This window comes from Leucopleurus acutus (genome assembly GCF_964270905.1).
Source record: "Leucopleurus acutus genome assembly, chromosome: 16".
Classification (NCBI taxonomy): Eukaryota; Metazoa; Chordata; class Mammalia; order Artiodactyla; family Delphinidae; genus Leucopleurus; species Leucopleurus acutus.
This window is the reverse complement of record NC_139158.1, coordinates 70,519,956-70,544,388: the sequence shown is the minus strand read 5'-3', so window position 1 is coordinate 70,544,388 and position 24,433 is coordinate 70,519,956. Positions and strand designations below refer to the sequence as shown.

Here is a 24,433-nt window from a genome sequence, read left to right as displayed (position 1 = left end):
AGGTACATCAAAAATGTGCAGAACTCGTTAACTGCTGCTGCTGTCGTTTGTGATGCTTATTACTGTTATCACCTTCACTGTTATATCCCAGTGTTTCAAATTGAAATGATGAACTCTGGAAACTGATTTTTTAGTCTTTTTGTTTTGTTTTGCTGGAGACCTGTTTTTGTCTAGATGCTGTGGGAATTTTTCTTTAGTCTGGTATTTCAAAGTATTGCCAGTATGTGCTTAAGTTTGAGTCTTGTCATTGATTTTTCCTGCAACCCACTGTGGTCTTTCTCGTCCACCAACTCAGACCTTCATTTAGTTCAAATAATTTTTTTTTAGCTATGTCTTTGATTATTGTTCTGTTCCAGTTGTTTGATGCCTTCTCCCAAATACATCCAGTTCCCAGCTTGGATGTCCATCCACTATTCTCTCTGCTACTCTCCTTTCTCTTTTTCACCCCTTCCTTGCCACCTCGACCTCTTATTTTGGGAAAACTTGTCCAGTATTTTCTCTGTCCAATAAAATGAGACATTAAAGATTTCTTGAACCTTGGCCATATGTTAGGCTAGGACACAAAGACTAATTCTAGTTGGCACAGACTGCTGGATTGGATGCTGTATCTACTTATTATGTCTTCTGCTCGGGGACCTCATGGGCCAGAGATGACTGAGACAGTGGAGTCTCCTACTGACAGCACAGCCAGGGTAGAGTCAGTAAACATAGCCACGTAGAATCCCTGTGGTCCTTGGCAGAAAATTCAGATACTTTTATAATTTGAACCACCTTTAATTCTAAAGATGAAAATACTGAGAACCACTAAGACTGGGTGGTATGTCCAGGGTCACACAGCTGACTAGTGGTGAAAGACAAAGAAAGGCAGACCCCGGCCCCAAGCTAGATTCCCTTCTCCTCTTTGATCGTCAATGCCGTATTTTATGAAAGTATTGCATGCCAATGGGTAGAAAATCGAATCATCATGATGCTTTTGAAATACCTACTCTGTGCCTAGCCTTGTGCTCTATGCAGCAGAATTGAAAAGAAAAATGGGCGTGGTTTGGTTCAAAGCAAAAGGAACGATGTTCCAGTTGGGAGAAAATGTGTGCAAAAGTGTGGATGTGGGAATGATAAAATAGCCTGTGGGTATGTGTGGCATGTTGGCAGGCGGGGTAGGGTGGAGTATTCCCGTGGACTCTTACGGGTCAGTACGTGCAATGCGGTTGGAAAGGTGATCAAGTGGGAGGCACAGGGTGATAGACAGTGTCAGAGGCCAGGCTGTGTTCACCTTAAACATGTCTCAGGGCTCACTTCACATCTTACTAACATTCAGTTTTTCTCAAAATATTTGATTTCTGTCTGGAGCAGACAACACATAATCGCAAAGCTTGCTCTCCCGCTGTTTGAAGCCCTGTTGCTCTCTGTAGGAATTTCCGGGGAGTCAAACCGTTATACGTGCTCACAGCAGGAAAGAGAAAGACAGAATTGGTCTGGAGGTTGCTGAGGATGAAGCAGAATTGCACTAAGGGGTCACTTCGCCACCTACATGTTGAAGGAGAGACTTGACCGGTCGGGGTCAGTTGCTGCCCAGGCCTCAGGGATGATGGTCCATGGGGTTCTTGTCCTCAGAGTGCTTTTATTCCCGGCTAGAGGGGGCCAGAGCCATCTCCCAACTCAGATCTCATCTCCCTGAAAACCAGGCTCCCTCCCTCTTGATTTGGTTCCAACCTTTGTCAGCAGAGAGGGCCATCAGATGTCAAACACTTCCTCCTGGCTCCACACAGCTGATGGCGTGGGACCAGGTAAAGAGAGGGCTTGGTCGTTTCATATGTGAAAAGACTCATGAATGAGAACTGATGTGTGCCTGAACAACCTCTTGTTAAGAAAGCTCACGGGAATCAAGCATCTGCTGATGCTGATGGAATTGTGTGGACAGAAATGATACGGGATTAAAGGCTCATTCCCTCCAACTATTCTGGGGTTCAGTTCCAAGTAAGATTTTGTGGCCTTCTTCTTAATTCAAACCCACCTGCTGGGTTACAGGCAAGCCATATTTTTGTTTGTTCTTCTTAGACTTTTTTTTAGGTATCATTTACATACATACAGCGAAATACCTATATTTTAAGTGTACAGTTTGATGAGTCTTACATAGTTCTAGTCAAGATAAGGACATTTTTATCATCCCAGAAAGTTTTCTTATGCCTCCTTCCAGGAAATCACCCCACCAGCGTTAACGCGGTTCTGGTTGTTACTATTTAATCACGCAAATCAATGTGGAGTACATTTTAACACCCCAGAAAGTTCTCTTATGCCTCATCCAAGTCAGCACCTGTTCCCACAGGTAACTGTAATTCTGGCTTTCATCGCCGTAGATCAGTTTTGCCTGTTCTTGAACTTTTCATATACATGGAATCATTATGCATTCTTCTTTTTTGTCTTCTTTTGCACAACCTCATTTTCTTTTGAGATTTGTCCATGGTGAGCATCAGTTGTTCGTTCCCTTTCCCTTGCTGCGTAGCATTCTGTTGTGTGTATGTGTATCAGTTGATTGATCCGTAAGCATCACCCTAGGCCTGGCTTGTCCTATGATTTTCTCCTCTTCAGCAGCTTCTGAATTAACTTCTTTCTCTCCTTATTCCTCTTTCTCTCAGTCCTTGAGCGAAGAAAGCTGGAATGTGAGCCCCTGGCAAGCAGGACTGTGTCTGTTTCGTCTATTGCTGTATCCTCAGTGGCTAGGACTGAGTGTGACATGAAGCAGATACTCGATGTTTATATAACGAATGAATGAATAGGTGTGCGGAGTACATAGTTTTAAAAAATTGTTTACCAGTCTGGCTCTGGGTGGCACCAAGCAACTCAGAACTACAGGATTCCTAGGACAGTCTCTTTGCTCACAGACTTAATGTGAATTTCTGGCCCCATAGATCATGCCCAGATGTTCTCTGCAAGAGCTTCCCTAAGCTCTCGACTAGATTAGGTCCCTTCACAGGCCTCATAACTGTTCCCGTCACCCCATCATGACTTTCATTCCACATTATTGTCAATGCCTCTTTAATTGGCTGCCTTACCCTGTGAGTCCATGGGTACAGACAACCTGTATTTCTTTTCACCACTAAATTGCACACACTCAGCACTCCGTCTGGCACATGAGAGGCACAGAGTACACACCAGTTGGGGTTTCTTTCACAGGGAGTTTCTGTCTGCCAGGTTGTTCATCTCAAGACCCCACAATTAGACAAAGCCCTTCATGCACAGAAACATGGATTTGAAAACATGGCCTGTGCCCATTCATATGTGGAAGCCCTAATCCCAATGTGATGGTGTTAGGAGTTGGGCCTTTGGGAGCTGATTAGGTTTAGATGTGGTCATGTGTGCAGAGTCCCCATTATGGAATTAATCCCCTTGTAAGAAGAGGAAGAGACCAGCACCATGTGAGGACACAGCAAGAAGGCAGCTGTCTGCAAACCAAGAAGAGGGTCCTCACCAGACACTGAGTCTGTTGGAACCTTGATCTTGGACTTCTCAGCCTCCAGAACTGTGATAAATACATGTCTGTTGTGTAAGCCACCCAGTCTATGGTGTTTTGTTATAGAACCCAAGCTACTAAGACAGCCTCTGTGGAAGATTTCTACCTAAGTTATAACATTAAATGGGTAGAATCATGTTTTTTTCCTTCAAATGTTTTAGTCCAGATGTTGAATCTGTGAATGTGCTGGGTGGGTCACAGTCATGGGAACCTAGACGTTTACTTGGCATTGTCCTGGGGAAATCTTAGCATGTTTATTTTCACCCAAACGCTTGGGAACCTGGAGCCTGGAAGTACTAGGTCTATGACCCCTACATCAAGTTCCATTTCCTTACATGATTGTGATCCCAGCCTTTAGTCCCTGCAACAAAGGGTCAGGGTCCCAGAGAAGTGTCAGCTATTAGGGGCATGTGGGCTGTCATTAGAATCTCTGTGGATTTCCTTTATTTTCAGCATAGACTCTTCAAGGGTTCATGTAGGGGCTTCAGAAGGGGTTCGTGAATTCCTGAAATGATGTACAGAACTCTAGGTAGTAGTAGGCTTATGTGCATTTCCCTGGGGAAAGTCTGGAACTTCTCACCACATTTTCATAAGGTCCTTTGTATCAACCAAAGTTAAAGACTACTCTTACAGACTTCCTGCAATGATCTTTCTGGTTAATTGCTTAAACATCTCAAGTACAAGAGGAGAAAACGATGGGCGGGAGTGCTACCTGGGCCCTGAGTTCCAAAGCTGCCTACACCTCCTTCTAGCTTCATGGGCTCTCCCTGGTCCTTGGTTTCCTGTCTGATGACTCTGGTGGTTGGATTAGATGTCTTCATAGAGTTGTTGCACTGTCCGTCTGAACAGTTCATCTCAGAGACGACAACTGATACAGATAAACACGGTCTTTCTGTGCATTATTTAAAAAGGTGGTACCTACCAAAAAAATCATTCTGTGTCTCATTCCTGCTTTTTTCTCTTTGAACACTAGTACATGTGGCATTATAAATGCCATTTATAAATCTATAAGTTACTACAAACAGGAAAAACAAGAATGATCTGATGGCCTCTTGGTGCCACGTACAGGAAACACTAGGATGTACTTCCTGACAATTCTTGAGGGGTCAGAGGGAAGGATAGTCTGCACGTAGACATGTAAACTAGTTTGTCATTTGAGATGGAGACATTTATGTCCTCGAGGGAATGTTGGTTACTATACTTGCACCTACCTTCAGAAATACATGAAAAGGGACTAAACATTTGGAAAGATTGATGCTTTGTTTTCTTTCTGGTGGTCAGCAGTTTACCGCTAATGCCTGAAATAGGAGAGAAGAAACCATTGTGGAAAGTCAGTGGAAGAGAGTTTAATGTAGCCACTTGCTCAAGCCTTAAAGTATTAAAGCCTGCTGATCTTAATTCTGTCCAGAGCTGGTCTGTGAATAATTATACTAAGGAATTGGACAGAGTCATCACAGAGCTATGAAATATCACCCGTGGGGCCTCATTGGAGACTGATGGGAACTCTGGAGAGTTGATAATGGTGATCAAAGGGTCTATATATTTAAAATGCACAGAGGATGAGCCCAGAAATTATCTGCCTGCCAACTTCTCTACCTGGAACAAATTATCCAAAAATCAATCTGCAAACACCTTTGAGATAACAAGGCCTTGAGTAATAACCTCCATGGCTTTGTAAAGAAAAGCATCTAGCTTGACTAATCTGCTTAATTTCCTTCTCTGACCAAATGGCAGGCTATAATAGAGGCAATCTGAACTCGTCCCTGAAGATTTGCTTCGAGTCGCACTGAGAAAATATTGTCCACCTCTGCTTCATAATGATGATTCCCTTTCAGGAGAATCTTTGTTGCTAGATAATTAATTAGAAAGAAAACACTGAATGAGCCCTATCTATCCCAGAGCTCTCACCTGAGTTCCAAACTGAAACTCATACCTGCCTTAGCCACCTGAATAGCTCAGAGGCTCTCCAAAAGTTCTTGAGCACAGCTAAGTTGTACTCCACCCCCAAATGCCTTCCCCACCCTTCACTTCCTAATTCTACTCCAAGAATCAATAACTTGTTCATACCCTTTGATAGATAATCCCTTCCTGGAAGTTGGTCCTAAGAAAATATGAGGCGAGATGGACTGGAATCATTTGCACAGAGATGTTCATTGCAGCAAACAACTCGTGCCCAACAATCAGAGAATAATTAGTGTAATTATCTGATGGATTCTATCACTATTAAAGACAGCGATGGTAAAATCCACATAGTATGTAAACAAAGTCCTTTGGATCTAATAAGTGAGGGAAGGAAAGAAAATCTACATTGGGTCTGTGTGTTACTGTAGCCACAAAAATATGGTTTAAGTATACGCACAGAAATTGGAATGGAACATGGAGAAATAAAAATGGTGATTATATTGGGTGGTAGGGAAGGGGGCCTATCTTCTCTTTCTTCTCACTTCTTTATTGTTGTCCCACTGCCATTTTTTGCTACAAATAAAAATAAATATATCCACATTGATCTGTAGAAAATGGGTATCGAGAGGCAAACAGCTTTCCAAAGGGAGAGCTGGTCTTGAAAGGCATCAGATGTGGGTCCCATCCTGCCTTACCTGCTCCACTATCTTGGTTAGGTGAACTGATCACTTGGGTTCTGTTTTTTAATTCATTAAAACGGAGGTGATAATGTCCCAAGCATTACACAAAGTGTTGCAGATGAGATTTTCTGGTAAATGAGGATAAAGTAAATGATAATTTGCCAGTGAGCTAAAAATTGCCGGAAAGAGGCCACCATTCATGCTTTGCTGCAATTCTGGTCTGTTTAGCTGAAGTTACAGAACTTAATGGAAGAGAGATGGCAACGCATAGGAGATCCAAGATTACTCAGCATGACTTTTCCCTTGACCCTTGATTCCCACTGGGGTCACTGTGGCCAGTGCCCCTCACTCTGATGGAGGAGATCGCTAGGGTTGAGGAAGAAGCTGAATTCCTGCTATGCCATCATCCCGTTGCTACTTAGGCTCCTATCACTATTTGGAAGAACATCCACTAACAATCTACGTGTCCCTATAAAAGAAATGTTTGTAAACTCCTGCCTCTCCTGGGTTTTGAACCAAACTCCGCTTTAGTAAAGGCAGGTTCTCATTTGAGGATAGAAAAGGGACTGTTGCCCCAGGCATCTTTGCCGTGTTCAAGAATAATCTTTTGCTCACAATGGCCATCATTCTTTCCTTTCTTTAAATGAAGGAGATACAGTAGGTGTTGAATCTAGTTACTTAAGAAATGCTGATGCAGGTATTTACATACAATGATTTCATTAAAGTAGGACGTGAATGGGTTGAGAAAGGGATTTGGGCTGTTTTCTGTGGCTGTCCGGAATTCTGTCCTTCATCCTCACATGTTTGGAGTCTGCTCTATAAACCATTTGGGTCTGACATCCTTTGCTGGTTCCTGTCTTTCAGAGCCTCCCACACCCATCGCCCCCCCAGAGCTGCTGGCTGTGGGGGCCACATACCTGTGGATCAAGCCGAATGCCAACTCCATCATTGGAGACGGCCCCATCATCCTGAAGGAGGTGGAGTACCGTACCACCACCGGCACCTGGGCAGAGACCCACATCGTCGACTCTCCCAACTATAAGCTGTGGCACCTGGACCCTGATGTGGAGTATGAGATCCGGGTACTGCTCACGCGACCAGGGGAAGGGGGCACGGGACCACCAGGGCCTCCCCTCACCACCAGAACCAAGTGTGCAGGTAGGGCTCTTCTTCCTGACTCCGTTTTGAGAGGTTGGGCAGTTGCTGGGAGTGATTGCTCCTGTGACAGTCATTCCTCCACTTTGGTATGAGTGTGCTTCCTGTTGTGATAAAACAAAAACACCAGAGTTTTGGTCTTGCCTTAGAGGCTCCAGAGGCATCTCTGGGGACCTCCTGGCTTTGCCTGGGAGTCTAAGAAGCACCTGACTCTAGCTGTGTCATGGAGAGGTTCCTGGTCCTGACAGTGTTCCCCGGGACACTGGTTCCCTCTCTCCAAGGGCTTCTGGTGCCACTGGCGTGTCTGAGCCTTCCTAGTGCTGACAGTGTCTCTCAGGGCTCCTGGGCCTGCTTCTCTGAGAGCTCTTGGCTGTGTCTCTGAAGGTTCCAGGCTCTGGTTGTATCTCTGGGGGCTCGTGGCTCTGACCCTGTGACCTGAGGCTTCATTTGGTCTATGTCTCTGAGTGGTTCTGATGCTTGCTGCGTACGTCAGGTGTTCCTGATTTTATTTTTGGCCCTGAGGATCTCTGGGCTGGGCCTGTGACCCTAATGAGCTCTTGGTTTTGACAGTGTCCCGGAGGGCTCCTGGTTCTGGTTCTGTCTCTGAGGGGCTCCTGGTGCCAGCTGCATCTTGAGTGCCTCCTGGCTCTGAAAGCGTCTCTCAGTGGATTCTGGAAATGCCTTAGTTCCTGAGAGCCGCCCACCTCTGTGTCCCTTGGGGGTTTCTGGCACCTACTTAGGAGTCTGGGCTGAGACTCTCTGTCCAAGGGTCCTTTGGATTCTACGTCCCTACAGGCTCCTGGTCAGTGTTCCCTCCAGCCAGGCTCCAACGGTTTCTCTGAGGTTTCCAGATGCTGCTAAAGAGTTTGCCGACTAGGGCTGTGTATGGGAGTGTTCTTTGTATCTATCCGCAAGAGCTCTAGGCTTCTGTGGTGTTTCTGACAAGGGGTGTTGTCTGGGATTATACCCCTGACTGTACCCCTGAGATGTTCTGGCTTCAAATGCAACTCAAGAAATTAAAAGGACTCAGTGTTTTATGGGTTTGTTTGTTTTTTGCTGCAAATCACATTATTTATTTTATCTCATTTTTCCTAAGTAACCATTTGATGTAAGTACTTTTATCTCATATATAAATGAAAGAATAGAGACTCAATATTTTTTAAAGTTTTATCCAAAGTCATAGAATTGGCCAACAGCACACTCAGGATTTGCCCTCAGGTTCCCTGACTCGAATGCCCTTGATCATGTGGTACAGAGCTGGGGGTGCCCAGTGGGGGACCAGGGAAGTGGCAACATGAGCCATTGACTTCTGAGGGAAAAGGAATCCTTGATGACTTCTGGGTGGGGAGAGAAGGACCCATCAGCACAGTGACTTCCATGGAACAAAAAAGTAAAGCACAGTCAGTTCTGCTATAATGCAACATACGTGTGCCTAAAAATGGTTGCACTGTTCAAAGTTATGCAGTAAAAACCACTGGGCTTATGGGGGAAAATGGGGCTGGGGTACAGCACTCATCAGTGACACACCAAAAAGAGAGGAACTAGTAAAAATGGCAGCACAATTGTACACGTGTTAATGGCTAAGATATGCATAAATACTGTAATACAAATGGGGTGTTACCGTGAAACGTCCTGGAGTTTGCCTGTGGAAGTGGGTATCAGGAAGGCTGCAGCCCATGAGCTACTGTGCAGTGGTGGAGGAGGGCTGTCTGAAAGTGGCAGTAAGTTGTGACACCATGTGTGGATCAGTGTGGCTTGTAACGCACACAGTGAACGAAGGAAGCAGGTAGATGTTTGAGGTGGGTGCGTCTTGTGTGTTCCTATGTGACTCAGTCCAGCTGGGTGCGGTTTTCTCCTTCACTAGTGTTTCTGTGTACAAAATCTCACATAGCAAATGTGAAATTCACGCTGTCCTCTCATTGTTCCCTAACATATCAATCATGTTGGAAGGCATTTGCATTTTCAAAGTAAGCGTTATAGCAGAATTGAGTGTAACCATTCTTAAATATCTCAGTGGTGCGTCTTGGTAGCATGTAACCCAGAGTTAGTGAGTATTTCCTTTGCTTGGGAATATTCCTTTGAATGTTATTGAACCACCACGATGAACGGAGATGCCATTTTCTTGATTAGTTTCAAAAACAGGCCTTTGGTAAAATTCCTCATTGAAACTTGATAAAACTTACTACTTTAAAAAGACATAAGGATGTGTTATTAAACCAGGTAATACCTTATCTCAGCTTTGCAATTCAGTATTCATCCATAAAAATGATTGATTTGATCCTGCCGATGAGACTTTTCTCTTTCTACAGGGTTTCCGGGGTTTTTGATCTTTATAAATGATATTCAAAGCACTTTAGCAGCCCCCATGGACTTATTTGCTGATGATCATATAATGCATTTTGAAATTCAGTCGCAAGATGATCATCTCAATAAAAATTTACAATCTATTGCAAACTGTTGCCGTGGCTGTGTAATGGATTTTACATGTTGAAAACACGATTGTCTGACTATCAGTATAAAAATTATGAGTTGAAAATGCTGTTTGTGGTTTTATATTTCAAAAAATATTGATGTTTAAGTAAGTTATGCCTAAAATCTTGAATAACCCACATTTTACAAAATGTGTCATCAAAGAGGTAATCATCTTTTCCACACTGCTACTGATAGTAGAATGTTCTTTGCCTCATAATTAATTTTTAAGAGAATTCCAGGGCTGATATCCACTTGTGGAGGCTGTTTATTGGGGTTGGTAGTCTGAGTTTTTTCCCCCTTTCTCTATTCTATTATTAATCATACTGGAAATGTACTCATTATTTTACAAAACAGAAAATGAGAGAGTGTGGAGTGTGGAAGGTATAATTTCTGCCCAGAGGAATTTACAGACTGGGTTAAGATTCCGACAAAACAGCAAAGAGAGTAAAGCATAAAGTCAAGTACTGAAATAGCACACTTTGTGGAGAAAAACAAGTTTGGCGTGGAAAGAGCAATGCTGTTAAAATGATCTCGAGCAGTGGATTTCAAAGTTTTGTCCTGAACGAAAAGCATCGGCATCACCAGGGGACTCGTTAGAAATGCAAATTCTCAGGCCCTGTTCCCTGACCTAGTGAATCAGAAATTCTGGGGATGGAGGCCAGAGATCTGTGCTGTAAGGAGCTCTCTGAGGGATGCCGATGCACACCCACATTTAAGAACCGCTGATACAGTGTCATACCCAGATGCCACTTCGGTAGTATGTCCATTATATTGCTTGATCCTTGAGGCAGTTCTGAGAGGTAGATGGGAAAAAACTGAGGCACAGAATCATCAGATGAAGCTCACAGGTCAATGACCTTCTTACAGCTAAATCTCTTGGCCTAAGGAACTCTCCATCACATGGTTTGATGGAGTTCCTCTGCAAATGTTCTCTTGAGGGTGGGACTGAGTGATAAAGAGACTGGTAACTATGGAGACAAGCTGAGCGTGAATAGCCTCCATGCACTGCAGCTATAGTCCTGTTCATCAAACATCTGCTGAGTCCCTTCCACGTGCCCAGCTCTTTGCTGGGTACTGGTGGCCGAGGCATGCAACTGGAAGCTACAAGCTCAGGTATCAAGAAGATGCCAGGAGGCCCAATTCAGCAAGGGCAGGTGGTGATGATTCTGGTTCTGCCAGGTCACTAGGTAGATTCTTGGGGCACTGGGAGCAGGTTCTAACCCTTAAGGGGAGAGATTGTCAAGAGTTTAGTTACAGTGCAGTGTCCCAGGCCAGTAGTCTAGAGTTCATAAGACCCTTAGCCAGTTAAGCTCGAGCCTGGACAGATTTACCAGATAGGAACCTAGTAATGTGAGGAGAAGAGAAGAGAGCCATAGATGACACTCCCAGGCTTCTGGTTTGGATGCCTGGGAGATGAGTGATGGAGCTGTCTTCTGAGATGGACAACACAGAAGACACTTTAGGGGCGAGAAAGCCAGCCCAGGTTTGAATATGTTGTGTTTGAGGTGCAGCTGCACAGCAGGTCATGGTATAGGTCAACCTGGAGCTCAGGAGAGACCAGAACGTTATCTCTTCTTCTTCCAGGAGAACTACCAGGTTGCACCTGGATTTGAAAATCAAAAGGACATCTTTGTACCAATGAAAGCAGTTTAATTCTCTTTCTTCATGCTATTCTCTTGAGATGCCCCATTCATTTTTTTTCCTTCTATTCATCATTTTGTTCCTTTTGGTCAGTTGAATCATTCGCCATCTTTCCTGAGATCTAAGCCTGGGGAGCAAACATGATAACGTACATCAAAGTGCTTTGAAAAGCTCAAAACGCTCTTCAGATACCTGTAATGAAACAAATCCTTATTTGTTGCTATTATTGTTATGGATGTTATGATTATGAGTAATGATATCAAAACAGGAAGCCTTACTTGTCCACTTCTCTGGACTGACTGGCATTTGGAAGGGTGGGCCGTATTCTTCTGTTGTGTTTCATGATCCCATGGGAAATCCCATTTCAGAACACGATGATCATACTGTAGTCTGGACTCTCAGAGATTTTCTGGTCTAGAGCAACAGGTGGTTTTCTCTGGCACGAACGCAATAGCAGACGTCCAGTCATAGGAGCTGGGTCCTAGAGGGGCACTCTGGTGCCCACCCAGTCTCACCTTGAATGCCGCCTCTGATGGGGGTGCTCATGTTCTCCCATGGAAGACCAGGTCGCTGCTGGGGATCCTGGGTGGTTATTATTATTCACTACCCAGTGTTAGCCTAGTTATCATAAAACTCTGGATGGGGTCCTAGTTAGGAGCAGAGAGTATCCATTAGGTTGAAAGGGTAGCGGCAGTAGGCAGGCTCTTTGCATCAACTGTCTGGAGTCCACAAGGAGAACCAAGGCCAATGGCGTTGACGATAGGGCCCAGGTCAGTAAGCGGGGAAGGCAGGTGAGAAGAAAAGAGGTGCAGACACCATACTGGTCCAACCTGGCCCTGCATCTTTTCTGCAGGTACCACTTTTAATGGCCCGAGCACCTGCTTGTTGATGTCGTAAAATGATCACTCAGAAACTCTCCCTCATTTTTACCCATATCTGCCTCCATGCAACACTCACTTATGGATTCTGGTTTTACTTTCGGGTGACCTGTTCCTCCATATCTCAAAAACAGGTCTATAGCAACTAACGTTTTCTCCCTTATGCTCCAGAAATCTCTTTCCCCAAAAGCTGCGTTTCAGCCAGACCCTGGGCAGCTCTCTTCACATCATAGCTATGGAATCACAACTCAACAGTCCAGCAAGCCAAGCGATCATGCATCCCCCTGTGATTGCTTCCTCTTGTAAATCAAAGGGCCCTTGCCTGGGAGTCCACTTCATCGTGGTCTCACAGGGTTCAGGCTCTCTAAGTGAAAAGCGACTTGACACAGCCAGACACGCGACACGCACCGCTGATTTGGAGAGCTCTCTTCCTATTGCCTCCACCTGAGGTTGATTGCACATTATATTTTATTTACATATTTATGGATTTCTACTTGAAGGGATATGGGTCTGCCCTGCTCTTTTCTCCAAGGGGATAAAAAAGAGAAATTCCAATTGCTGGTCTCAGTGAAGTGAGGGTAGTCATTAGAATTTAGTGAAAAGAAGAGGGACTTTAGAGCTAAAAAGATTCTGATTTTTATTTCAAGCTGGCACTTGTGAGCTGGGTGACCATGGGTGAATTCCTTCTCCTGTCGGTGCCTCAGTTTCTTTTCTTCCATTTGTGAGAGATTACAGTGTACCACTGTGTTGGGAGGCTTCAGTGAGACACGTTATCTGCCTAGCAGAGAACCCAGGACACAGAAGCCCCTTTTAATGAACAGTTTTTAGAAATAATCTCAGGCCTGGGGAGATTCCCTTCACTGTAGCATCGTGGACCCTGCTGTAGAGGATTTCTCCAGTTGCTCTTCTCATCGCTTTCTCAGCGGTGGATTCACGCAGAAGCTCTGATGAGTGGCTCTGCAGGTGTTCCGGAGTCTTTGACGTGTGGCTGCAGGACCTAGAGGAGGCTGCAGTGGTTCTTGATAATGCGGGAGGGGGAGATGGGAATTGTCCGTTTATAATTCTGTCTCCAGTCTTAAGTAAGAGAGAGAAGCATGCTTTCCAGACCCTTCTGTCTTCTGGGAGGCCAAGGCTAGTGGGAATGAGGCCTTGGCAGACAGGGAGTGGAGGTGAGTCCTGACCCTCTGCAGTGAGCATGCTCAGATTGGTGTGTTTTTAGTCTAGCTTGCAGTTCTAGGGCAGAGTGGAGGGCTAGAGAGAGGGAAAGAGGAATTTAGGGTCTAGAAAATAGAACAGAGCTCCGTAACTAGCATTGTGAGGCTATTATTTTTATTTTTCTCATTTCTCTAAGCCTCAGCTTCACTCTGTACGGTGGGGGTAGCATAACCTGGCTTAACTCGTAGGGCCCTGAATTAGAAGTAAATGGAAACTTCCTTCTGGGCAGGATGGTGGTACGAGCACAGACATCTGACTCATCTGCTATGATCTTGGTGGGATGGTCCATAAATCTTAGGGAAACACAGCAAGGTTAGCCAGTAGAAGTAGAATCACCATTCCACCGAGAATCAAAGCAAAATTTAAAGATTCACGGAGAACTCCTTAACACTGTGAGAAACCAGGGGAGGAGGGGTCTCCCATGCAGGCCATACCATGCTCAAAGGGACATTATCGCCCGAGCAGTGCACTTGATCCCAGACTGAAGGCAGCCACAGAAGAGGGACTGTGGCCACCTCTTCCTCTAAATGACTTGGAGACGGGGAGCTGACTGTTCCTTCACTTCCCCTCCCTCCCCCATGCCAGTGTCTCTGCTGCTTTGACACTTCCTTTCTTCCCTGGAGGGTAGGACCTTGGAGAGAGTTACCTCCAAGGGGGTGAAGAGGAGGGAAGGCCTCTTCTCATCACACCTGGTTCAGGAGCTGCTGCATGAGACAAGAAGCGTCTGCAGAGGAGCAAAGCATCCGCTAGGGCACGAGATGTCCATCTCCTCTTCCTGTGGACCCTCTCCCCTCCCTCCCACTGCACACACAGTACCTACAAGTGGTTACCTTAGACCCCGCTCCCACTTGGCTTAGGGAAGAGGAGGAGAAAAGAAAGTTTTCTCACTTTACACCTGCAATTCACAACCTCAGGGACTTTCATCCCAGCCTGTACAGTCTCCTTACTGGATGGGCTGAGTGTGGTATCAGAGCAAAGAGTGAGGGTCCAGTTGGACACCTCTTAGCAGTCTCTGGAAGGGACATCTGGAAGTGTCTTGGCTGTTCTGTGTAGAACGGGGCAGCACTTACTCCTTACTCTTGTTGGTTTTGTAGCCTTGGGTAAAATTCCAAAGTGACAAGAAAAGCCCTATTAAACATCCTGTTACGTTTAGATTTTTCTGCGACCCTCTGCTCCCCAGAGAACTAGGCCCACCTGGGAGATGAAGTACAATAAGTCAGCAAACACACCCTGGTAAACACTCCCCCATCCTTCCTAACTTTGAAGGTTGAGTTTAAAGAAAAAGTGAGCCACGGAGAGGTATTAATGAGAATAAAAGCTAACAGTGTTTGTTTATCAAGCTAGCTGGACTAAAGACATGGCCCCCAAATATATTAAAATTGGAGGTCAGTCATTCCTGTACTGATGGAAATCTTGAAATAAGAGCACAAAGAAAATGGATAATTATAGTAATGAAAACAGCAGCTACCCTTGAGTATGGTAGCTTGAGTATCTTCCGCACACTGAGGGCCATTGTATTGAGCTTGTTACAAGTAACTGTTTTATTTGTAATTCTTGCACTAGGAGGGTGGGTACAATTTCCTCCACTGACTGGAAGGTAAGTGACTGACCCAAGGCCATATACCTGCCGAAGTGGCCCAGCTGGGAATTGAACTTCTAATTACATAGCTGCAAAGCTCCAGCTCTTCCTCGTATGACCCCGAAATCCAGCATCATAATGAAAGCATAAGGCACCGTGATCAGAAATGCACCGATGAAAAAAGTTGGATATTAGAAAAACTATTGGTCTGATGCTTCGTATCAGTGGGTCAAAAGATGAAACCATCTGACCTTCTCCGGGGAGACTGAAAAGTAATTCGAAAAAATTCAGCCTTCATTACAGATTAGAATTCTGGGTAAGCTAGGAATGGAAAGGCACTTTCTTATTTCTAGCAGAAAATGTTCTTATAGCCTCAAAGCCTAAGAGAATAAACTAAACCAAAAAAAAAAAAAAAAGCTATTAGAACTACTAAGAGATTTCAGTATTATGGTCGGACACAAAGCAAATAAACAAAAATCAATAGCTATATGCCAGTAATCACCATTATAAAAAAATAACAAAATGTGTCCTATTCTCAAATGCAATTAAAATATGAATACTTAGGAGAAAACCAAGAAATGTGCAGAAACTATATGAAAACACACACCCAAAACTTTATCGAGGATGATAAAACAAGAACTGAATAAATGGAGAGATATATCATGTTGTTGGATTAGCAAGTTTAATATTGTGAAGATAATCAGTTCTCCCCAAATTAATTTATGGGTTTAATACAATTGCAATCAAAGCCCTAATGAGATTCTTTTTGGAACTTGACAGAGTGATTTCAAAATTGATCTGAAAGAATATATAGGAGAGTGTAGCGAAGAACACTTTTAAAAGTGGTGGTTTGGCGGGGGGCTGGATTTCACTGTGAAATACCTGTGTTTATTATAGCTATAATAATTAAAGACCAGGGCTTCCCTGGTGGCCCAGTGGTTGAGAGTCCGCCTGCCGATGCAGGGGACACGGGTTCATGCCCCGGTCCGGGAAGATCCCACATGCCGCGGAGCGGCTGGGCCCGTGAGCCATGGCCACTGAGCCTGCGCATCTGGAGCCCGTGCTGCGCAACGGGAGAGGCCCCAACAGTGAGAGGCCCGGGTAACGCAAAAAAAAAAAAAAAAAAAAAAAAAAAAAAAAAATTAAAGCCCAGAAAATAATCCAGCATAGAGTGAAACTGGCTTTCAAAGTTTATTTGCATGGAGAATTCATATAAACATAGTATATCTGTAATTGGTTAATAATTTGGAATTGAAATAGAATGCATTGCATAGATATCACGATATGCTAATAAATAAATTCTGGATCGATTAAGAAGTTAAAAGCAGAAAAAAGCAAGAACTAGAAGAAAATAAAGAAAATATTGTTCTGTATGAGGAAGGAATTACAGTTCATTCAAAGGAAATGCATCCACCATTGAGTCATGGCTTACAAATTTATTATGTAAAAAAGGAAGAAGAAGAAAAATCCCCTATGCTATACTAACAAAATTCAGAAAGCAAGTAGGTAAACAGTGTGGAAAACTATGTGACAAAATAGAGAAAAAAGGAATAATATTCTTACACGTAAAGAGCTCTAATAAGTCAATAAAAATGTCATCACACTGATTTTTTTTTTAGAAAGGCCTAAAAGGTATAAATAGGTAACCGACAAACAATATATGAATGGTGAAAAACAAATTTAAAATGTCCAGTGTCACAGATAATCAAATAAATGAATTTTAACCTGTAAGATTACCAAAATATATCTACTTTTAAGTGATAATAACCAGCGCTGTCAAGGACAAAGGAAGCAGCATTTCTGCAGGTGGGTTAGCTGGCACAGTGTATTTAGAGGACAATTTGCTCATTTTTTTCTAACAAACTAATCAGAGCTGCTGAAAAAGAATCGTGTACGTGGAGGTCATCACTGTATTATTTATAAAGGCAAAAACTTGGAAATCACCTGACTGCCCCGATAGGAACATAGTTAAGTAAAGTTTTATGCATGCACACGGTGGAATTCTATGCCGATATTACAAACCATGTTTTCAGGGAATATCTAATGGCATGGGTTCATGCTATGGTAAGTTTAAAAAAAAAAAAAAAAAAGCTTACGAAACCACATGTGTAATTACTGTCCCAATTTTTTGAAATATAAATACACAGGCCATTTCTCAGCTGGTGCCCATTTGTCAGTTAGAGCTACGAAGTATTGAGCAGAATCCCCCATTCCAGATCCTGCACTTGGTTTGATCCTGCCCCCGAAGACATCTGGAGATTCCCAGGGGAGCACCTGTGGCCCCTGTTCACTGCCTGCTCCGAGTTCCAGAGCGTCACTCTGTTTTTCCTGGCTGTCCTAATGGGGTCAGATGTGAAACTGGCCCCTCTCTCCTGCTGTCCCAAAGCTGCATGAGCACCAGGCTGTTTTCTGCAGCAGCAGTACCTCTCTTGATGCTTGGGAGGAGGGGAGGGGCACAGGCAAGAGATGACATTGCAGGGCTGACCAGCAGACAACTCAAAATCCTTTCACAGCCTTAAAAGTCCTTTCAGTGGGCAGGGATTTTTCCCCTTTTTCTCTCCTCTCTCTCCCAGATCACCTCCAGGTGATGCAAAGACTTCTTCTCATTTCCGGAGAGGTCCCCAACTTCAGGTCCAGTCCTGTCTTTGCACATCTTCTGCATTGAGGTGAACATTAAAGGGGGAGTGTAGGGAGGGCAGCTAAGAGATCTTAGCTGAGACCAAAGGCTTTCTTTTAATGGGACCAACCCTCCCTTAAAAAATGCATTTTAGTCTGTGGGCTCTCATGCGCACATACAGGCAACACATACCCTATATATGGTGTATATTTACATTTATAGGTATATATGTGTGTGTATGTGTGTATATATAATATATATACATAAATGAGACTACGGGTCACTGTAAATGTTTTCTTTGTTTTGCTCTGTTATATAAAATTTATACAACTTGAAAGCAGGTTTCCCCCTTAAAGTCAAATGTGAACGTGAAAGATTATTATAAATGTTAAAGCACTCTGTATAAATGTGAGAGATTATTTTTATCATAGTTAGTAAATCATTGACATTCTTGGAAGATGCAAGAACAGTTGCACATTTGCTGAGCCCTGGGATGCAAACCCAGCTTTACTCTCTGCTCAGATGGAGAAAGGGGTAGTCGGATGAAGAGTTTCCCTACAGCTCCATCTGAATTGGAATCCAGGTTCTGCCCTTAGGATGCTAGACAGCTTTGGGCAGTTTGCTTAACCTCCCTGATCCGATTTACCCATCTGTTAAATGGGGATTATACTGCTTATCTCACTGGATAGAAATAAGGGTCATTAATATTAATGATGGCTAATATTGCAGTGAATCTGCTTGCAGCCCCAAAAAGGAAGGTACGGGCCATCAGCACCGTCACTACCAAAGCTTAGAGAGGTTAAGTACTTTGTTGCAAGTCATGAAGCTTACTAGGAAGTGGCTGAGGTTAGAGCCTATCAAGTCTGACTCTAATCCCTGCTCTTACCCCACCTGGCTATATAACTGTAAGTGCCTGGTACAACGCCTGCAACTTAGTAGGTGCTTAGCAGATTGGAGCTTCAGGCAGTTTAACAGCCTAGAGGCTCTCTCTCTCCCTGCCCAGGCCCTCCTCACCAGTAAACCCTAAGATCTTCACTGCAGTGGGTCCAAGGGACAAAGGGTAGCCACTTGCCGCTTCCCAAAGGGATCTGGGAGGGCCGACAATTTCAAGAGCTTGGCGTGCACCCTCAGCCAAAATTATGTCAGGGCCAGGGAGATCCCAGGGTGCCTTGCCCGTCACTGGCATTCTGGAATGCGGAGACCTCATTACACTAAGAGTGGAATAGTCTGTGCATCAGGGAGCACAAAGCTGGCTGGATGCGGAGGAATTGGCTGCGCATGCCAGAAAGCAGGGAAACCAGAGCGTCAGTCAGTGGTGGTTTCTAAATCATACCCACCACTGGCTTGACCCTCAGTCATTTTGAGCGTCTTAAGTGGAGCTGTGGCAGGAAGGTCTGTGGGGACCCACCAACGAGTGGATGTCCATCCACCGTATAGACTTCCCTAGCAGGGGATGTCTTGAATCATTAGAAGCGTGTAACTCTTCCCGCCAGTCCTTTTCCAGCTGGGCCCAGGGCTAAAAGCAGGTACAGTTGCTGCAGCTACTATGGTATCTGCTGCTGTTCTTCCTTCTTTGTCCTCCTCATCCTTGTACTTGAAAGGAGTAATGTAGTATCTACAGCAAAGCAAATAGAAAATACATCTCATATACCAATTAATTTCTTTGTAAGTGCATATTCCTTTTCAATCATTGACCCCATTCTTATGTAATTATGCCTCATGTCCTGTGTCTCCGCCTGTCACTCAACACCATAAAGTAAATATTTTACATGTTCTTAAGGAATCTTCAACATTGTTTTAATGTCTTCTTAGTGTCCCATAGAGTCTTAATTGCCAAAATTTGCTTAACAATTCCTGTATTGTTGGATATTTGGGTGTTTCCAAGATGTCACCATCTTCCTGCCTTGTAACCTTCTGTTTGAATGATATTCTAGGCTGAATTTCAAGGAGTAAGGTATTAAAAGTTAGAAACGTCCTTATGGCTTTTGCTGCATTTCACAGATGGCTGTCAGTGAAATAATTATGCTATTTTTTTAATGATATGAGCACTTTTAGTGTAACCCTTGGCAAAATTATATACTGTCATCTTTTAAAAATTTGACCACTTCATAGGCATGAAGTGATATTTCACGTCTGCTTTAATTCATGTCTGTTCATAACCTCCACTTCTGCATTGCCTCTGCCTCGCTCACGTGTGCCAGCTGCCACGCTAGTCTTTTTTCTGTTCTTCAAAAACACCATGGCCACCCTCTTTCGTGCCTCAGGGCCTTTGCCCAGGCTGTTCCCTCTCCCTGGAACTCTCTCCCCACTCATACTCTTCACCAGCTCATTCATCCTTCTCCTTTGCATGTCGCTTTAAAGGTCACTTCACAGAGAGACCCTACTTGACACCCTAATATAAGTTAGTCTCCTTCCCGCTCCCCCTTCGAACAATTTATGACACTGTTCACAGAACTTATCCCAGTTTGTGATTATCTAATTATTTGTGTCTGTTTGTTTATTGCATGCCTGTCCATTAGACTTTGTGCTTCCCCAAGGACACTCTAGCTTCATCCGTTCTGGTCACTAGTGCCTGGAATCGTGACTGACACATAGTAGGCACTCAGTAAATTGGTGTTGAATGCATGGATGTTGTGGAGATATACGTGCTACACTGCAGAAAATTTGGAAAAGCAGAAAAATACAGAGACAAAAATTTAAGTGACCCAACAAGGCATCTATCGGAGATAAAAACTATTACCAAGTTGGTGTTTCTAATAGTTTCACGTGTTACATTGAACTCATTAATTAATATGGGGTTTATGTTGTTGTTTGGGATGCAGTTAGGTTTCAACTTGCTTTATAACCGTTTGACCTATTGTCTCAGCCCCATTGGTGGAATAAGCTTACAGTGCCCCAAGCAATGAGGAACTGAGGAAGGGAGGAGGGAATTCTTTATGGAGAAGGGAAGGAAGCTGGGAGCCTGACCCAAAGAAGGTTTGCAAAAGAAAGCCTGTCAGAGAAAGGAGGACCCTAACTGTGCATCTCCTGACCTGGTGTAATAGCCGGGCAGACATCCAGACCACAGTTCGGGAAACTCATTTTGGGAGGAAAACTCCAGGCCCTGTCCAAGTGGCCAGTACCACCTGTGTTTGTAAATCCTTTACAATACTGTCTTTCTAGAGCCTTTTATAAACGTTATTGATCCTCATCGTGACTCTGAGACTAACTGGGATAATCACCACCGTTTTACTCTAGGGGAACATAGAAGCCCTCAGGAGTTACGAGACCTTCCCTATATCTCAGACCTTGGGATAGCTGTGAAATAACATCCTGACCCCAAACTCTGACTCCTGCCCTCCGGCTACTGTCGAAGGTTTCAATGAGCTGTGAATCCTGGATTAACCTGATAGCTTGGGGGAAAGGAGGGGGGGACAGGAGGAGGCAGGGGTTCTGATTAATTGATTCCTTTTTTGAATTTGAAGGTTAAGCAGAAAGTCCATTTAAAGTTGGCCCAGGCTATTTTATATAGGATGGTATATGAACTAAGCACAATAAAACTGAGCCCAGAGGAGTATCCCAAGGAAGAAGTCAATAATGGACCCATAATTGCCTTTTACAGTAGGTATGGTATGTGCCCTTGGCCCCTGCACCCACCCCAAAGCATTTAATCAAAGCCATGGCAGTTTAGGCATCTAAAGGCCTCTGGCAGGCAGTTCACGGCCATCCCACTGTCTTGAGCTGTCCTGGACTCTGAACTCCCTGAGGACAGAGCCTTGTGCATTTCACTTCCGTGTCTGGCTGGTACATCCAGAAGTTTGAAGCAAGGATGGGCATGCATCCTCAATTAGGTGTGGCTGACAAGATGAATGATATTCTGTATTGCGGGGAGTTTAGGATTCAGAATGATTGGGCAACGGGATGCCTGTAATATGCCAAGAGCATTAAACTTCATTCTGGCCACATATTTTCAAAGGTACCAGATAAAATATATTACCTGGGAGAGTTCTGGTCCTCTGGGGGTGAGCTGTAAACCCCATCATATGAACAGCCTGGAGGGATGGGGATCAATATGTTTGCTTGCAAGTTAGAGAGACTCTGATACCTGGAATTGTTCAGACTTCTGTACGTGTTGGGAAAGTTAGGGCAGCTCTTCACATTTTCATGGCATTTTGGAGTGATGGTGAAAGAAATATGTTTCTATTATTTTTATTTTGGAAGATACAGAAAAACATCAAAAGAATATAAAAATCACCCATAACCCCACCACTTGGAGATTTTGGTGTAACTCTTCCAATGGTTTGTTTTAGTTTTTTCTAATGCAGAAATGTACATCTCTTTACACAAAATGTACATCTCTTTACACAAAATGAAGCCAAAGTGTACATGTTCTATAACTGATTATTTAGCAGTATATAATGAACATTCTCCCATGCACTTATTATTTTTACTTCAGTAAATACAAATAGGTATTAAACAGGTAGCATGATGGATAAAATAGAGATGGTCTTGGTTTTTATGGATCCTGAAACCAAGGGGGAGATGTATATTACATGGAATGTAGATACAGAAATACTGTCTGTCCTTAATATCTGCAGACTCCATGATTGCAAATTCATCTACTTGCTAAAATGTAATTGTGATACCAAAAGCAGTACTCAACAGTGCTTTCACTGTCACTCACAGACATGCGCAGAGAGATGAAAACTTTGAGTTGCCAAATGCACACGTTCCCAGGTTGAACAAGGAGACGCTCTGCCTTCTTGTTTCAGGTCTCCTCCTGTAAATAATATCCTTTTCATGGTCTGTTTAGTGCCATGTTTTTCCCATTTGAGTGCTTTTTGTTGCTGACTTTTCTGTTTAAAATAGCCCCCAAGCATAGTGCCAAAGTGCTGCCTAGTGTCCCCGAGCGCAAGAAGGCTGTGATGTGCCTTCCAGAGAAAATGCATGTGTTAGGTAAGCTTTGCTCTGCGTGAGTTACAGCTCTTGGCTGTGGGCTCAGTGTTAATGAATTAACAGTGTATATTAAACAAGGTATCTTTAAACAAAACCAGACATAAAACAAGGTTATGTATTGACTGGTTGACAAAAACATTGTATCCGAGGCTCTCAGGAGGCTAGGAACAATGGTTCGGTATTTGCTCATTCAGTGCAACTTTATAGAACGTAACTATTGCAAATAGAGACGACCAACTCTCTGTATATACAAATCAGTGAGGTGGGGGGTGGTCAGGAATGGAGACGTACATTTGGCTCTAGATAGCTCTTAAAACTGTTGAAAAATAATTTTCAAGACAAGGTAACATCACAACTCTCATACAGAAGTAAAACCAACATGACATTATTTGATTCATCTACGAGGAAGCCGGTGAGGTGTCACAACCAGTGCAGCGGAAAATCCAAAAATCAGAGACATTTATAGGTGAGGAATGCTGACATGAATATGCAAACAGAGGCAAAACTGGCTTTCTTTTTTCCTTTGGGAGGGGAGAAGATTGTCCTTCCCTGAGACAGAACCATTTCCACGTCTGTAGACAAAAAATTATTCTGCATTGCTCTCAGTAATCTACAACTTGCAGGGTTTTAAAGTAGGTCCCATAGAACCATAATCTGATAACAGGGAAACTTGTGCCCTAGACAATGCACAGTTGTCCACGAAAGCACGTGTCCCCCGCGTCCCCAAGTCATGGTGATGTGATCCATCTAGATAACGTGTGGAGGTAAGAGAAGGGAACCCCGAGCAACGCCCCTACCATGAGACTAGAGGTTGGGTTGCTAATTCAGAGTCAGCAAAGCAAACTGTGAAGAAGCAGCTAGAGAGGCAGCAGGAAAATGTGGTGCCTTTGGGCCAACAGCAAGACAGAGGATGGAGGAAGTTGTCAGCTGCCTGAAGGTTGAGTAAGACGCACTCTAAGAGGGTCCCCTTGGATTTGACACCTTGGTGGCCACTGGTGAGCTACCATGAGCAGCTACTGAGGGGTAAAGACCAGCAGAAGCCAAAGTGGCATAGGATAGGTGAAACAGGAGTGAGAAAGTAGAAATTTTGATTCAAGTCTATGCGGTTTTTTTGTTTTCGTTTATTCAAGTCTTTGTTTTGATTCAAGTCTTGATATGCTCTTAATATGGACGTGCCATTGATTTTATCCTAACTTGTATTTCTGGACATTTCAGTCTTTTCTAATTTTTCAAAAATTGTCATTAATATCCTTATAGATACAAATCAGTGAGCACATATTTAATATCTTTCCTAGAATCAATTTCTGGAAGTGTCATTGTCGCTGGGCCAGCGAGCATTTCCAAGACTTTGAGACAGTTCCTCCACAACTGGGTCAATTTACACCCTGCCCTTAACAGCGGATGAGCCACTTTGTTTCTTTGGACATCTCATCTATAACTGTTATAAGTCTGCATTCTCTCTATTCTTCTCCATTTCCCTGAGACAATAACTCTGCAAATAAGTCCTTTGGTGTTTGGAGCTGATAATCAGTGGCTTTTATTACTTTTTTTTTTTTTTTTTTTTTTTTTGGCAGTACGCGGGCCTCTCACTGTTGTGGCCTCTCCCGCTGCAGAGCACAGGCTCAGGACGCGCAGGCTCAGCGGCCAGGGCTCAGGGGCCCAGCCGCTCCGCGGCATGTGGGATCTTCCCGGACCGGGGCACGAACCCGTGTCCCCTGCCTCGGCAGGCGGACTCTCAACCACTGCGCCACCAGGGAAGCCCAGTGGCTTTTATTTCTTATCATCACTTACAAGCGGCAGCCCCCTATTTGGAGCAGAATCAGTTCTTTCCCTTGTTGGCATTAACGCACG

At 43.9% G+C, this 24,433-nt stretch overlaps 1 protein-coding gene across 1 annotated transcript in view; it reads left to right on the top strand.

Annotated features, from left to right (window-relative positions):
- The window catches only part of PTPRT (protein tyrosine phosphatase receptor type T), a gene marked incomplete at both ends in the record, with an annotated part of 1,082,998 nt that overhangs the window by 489,171 nt on the left and 569,394 nt on the right, over positions 1-24,433 (top strand). The window contains 1 exon segment of the mRNA XM_082857741.1: positions 6,955-7,248. Coding sequence (XP_082713867.1) covers positions 6,955-7,248 — 294 coding nt within the window.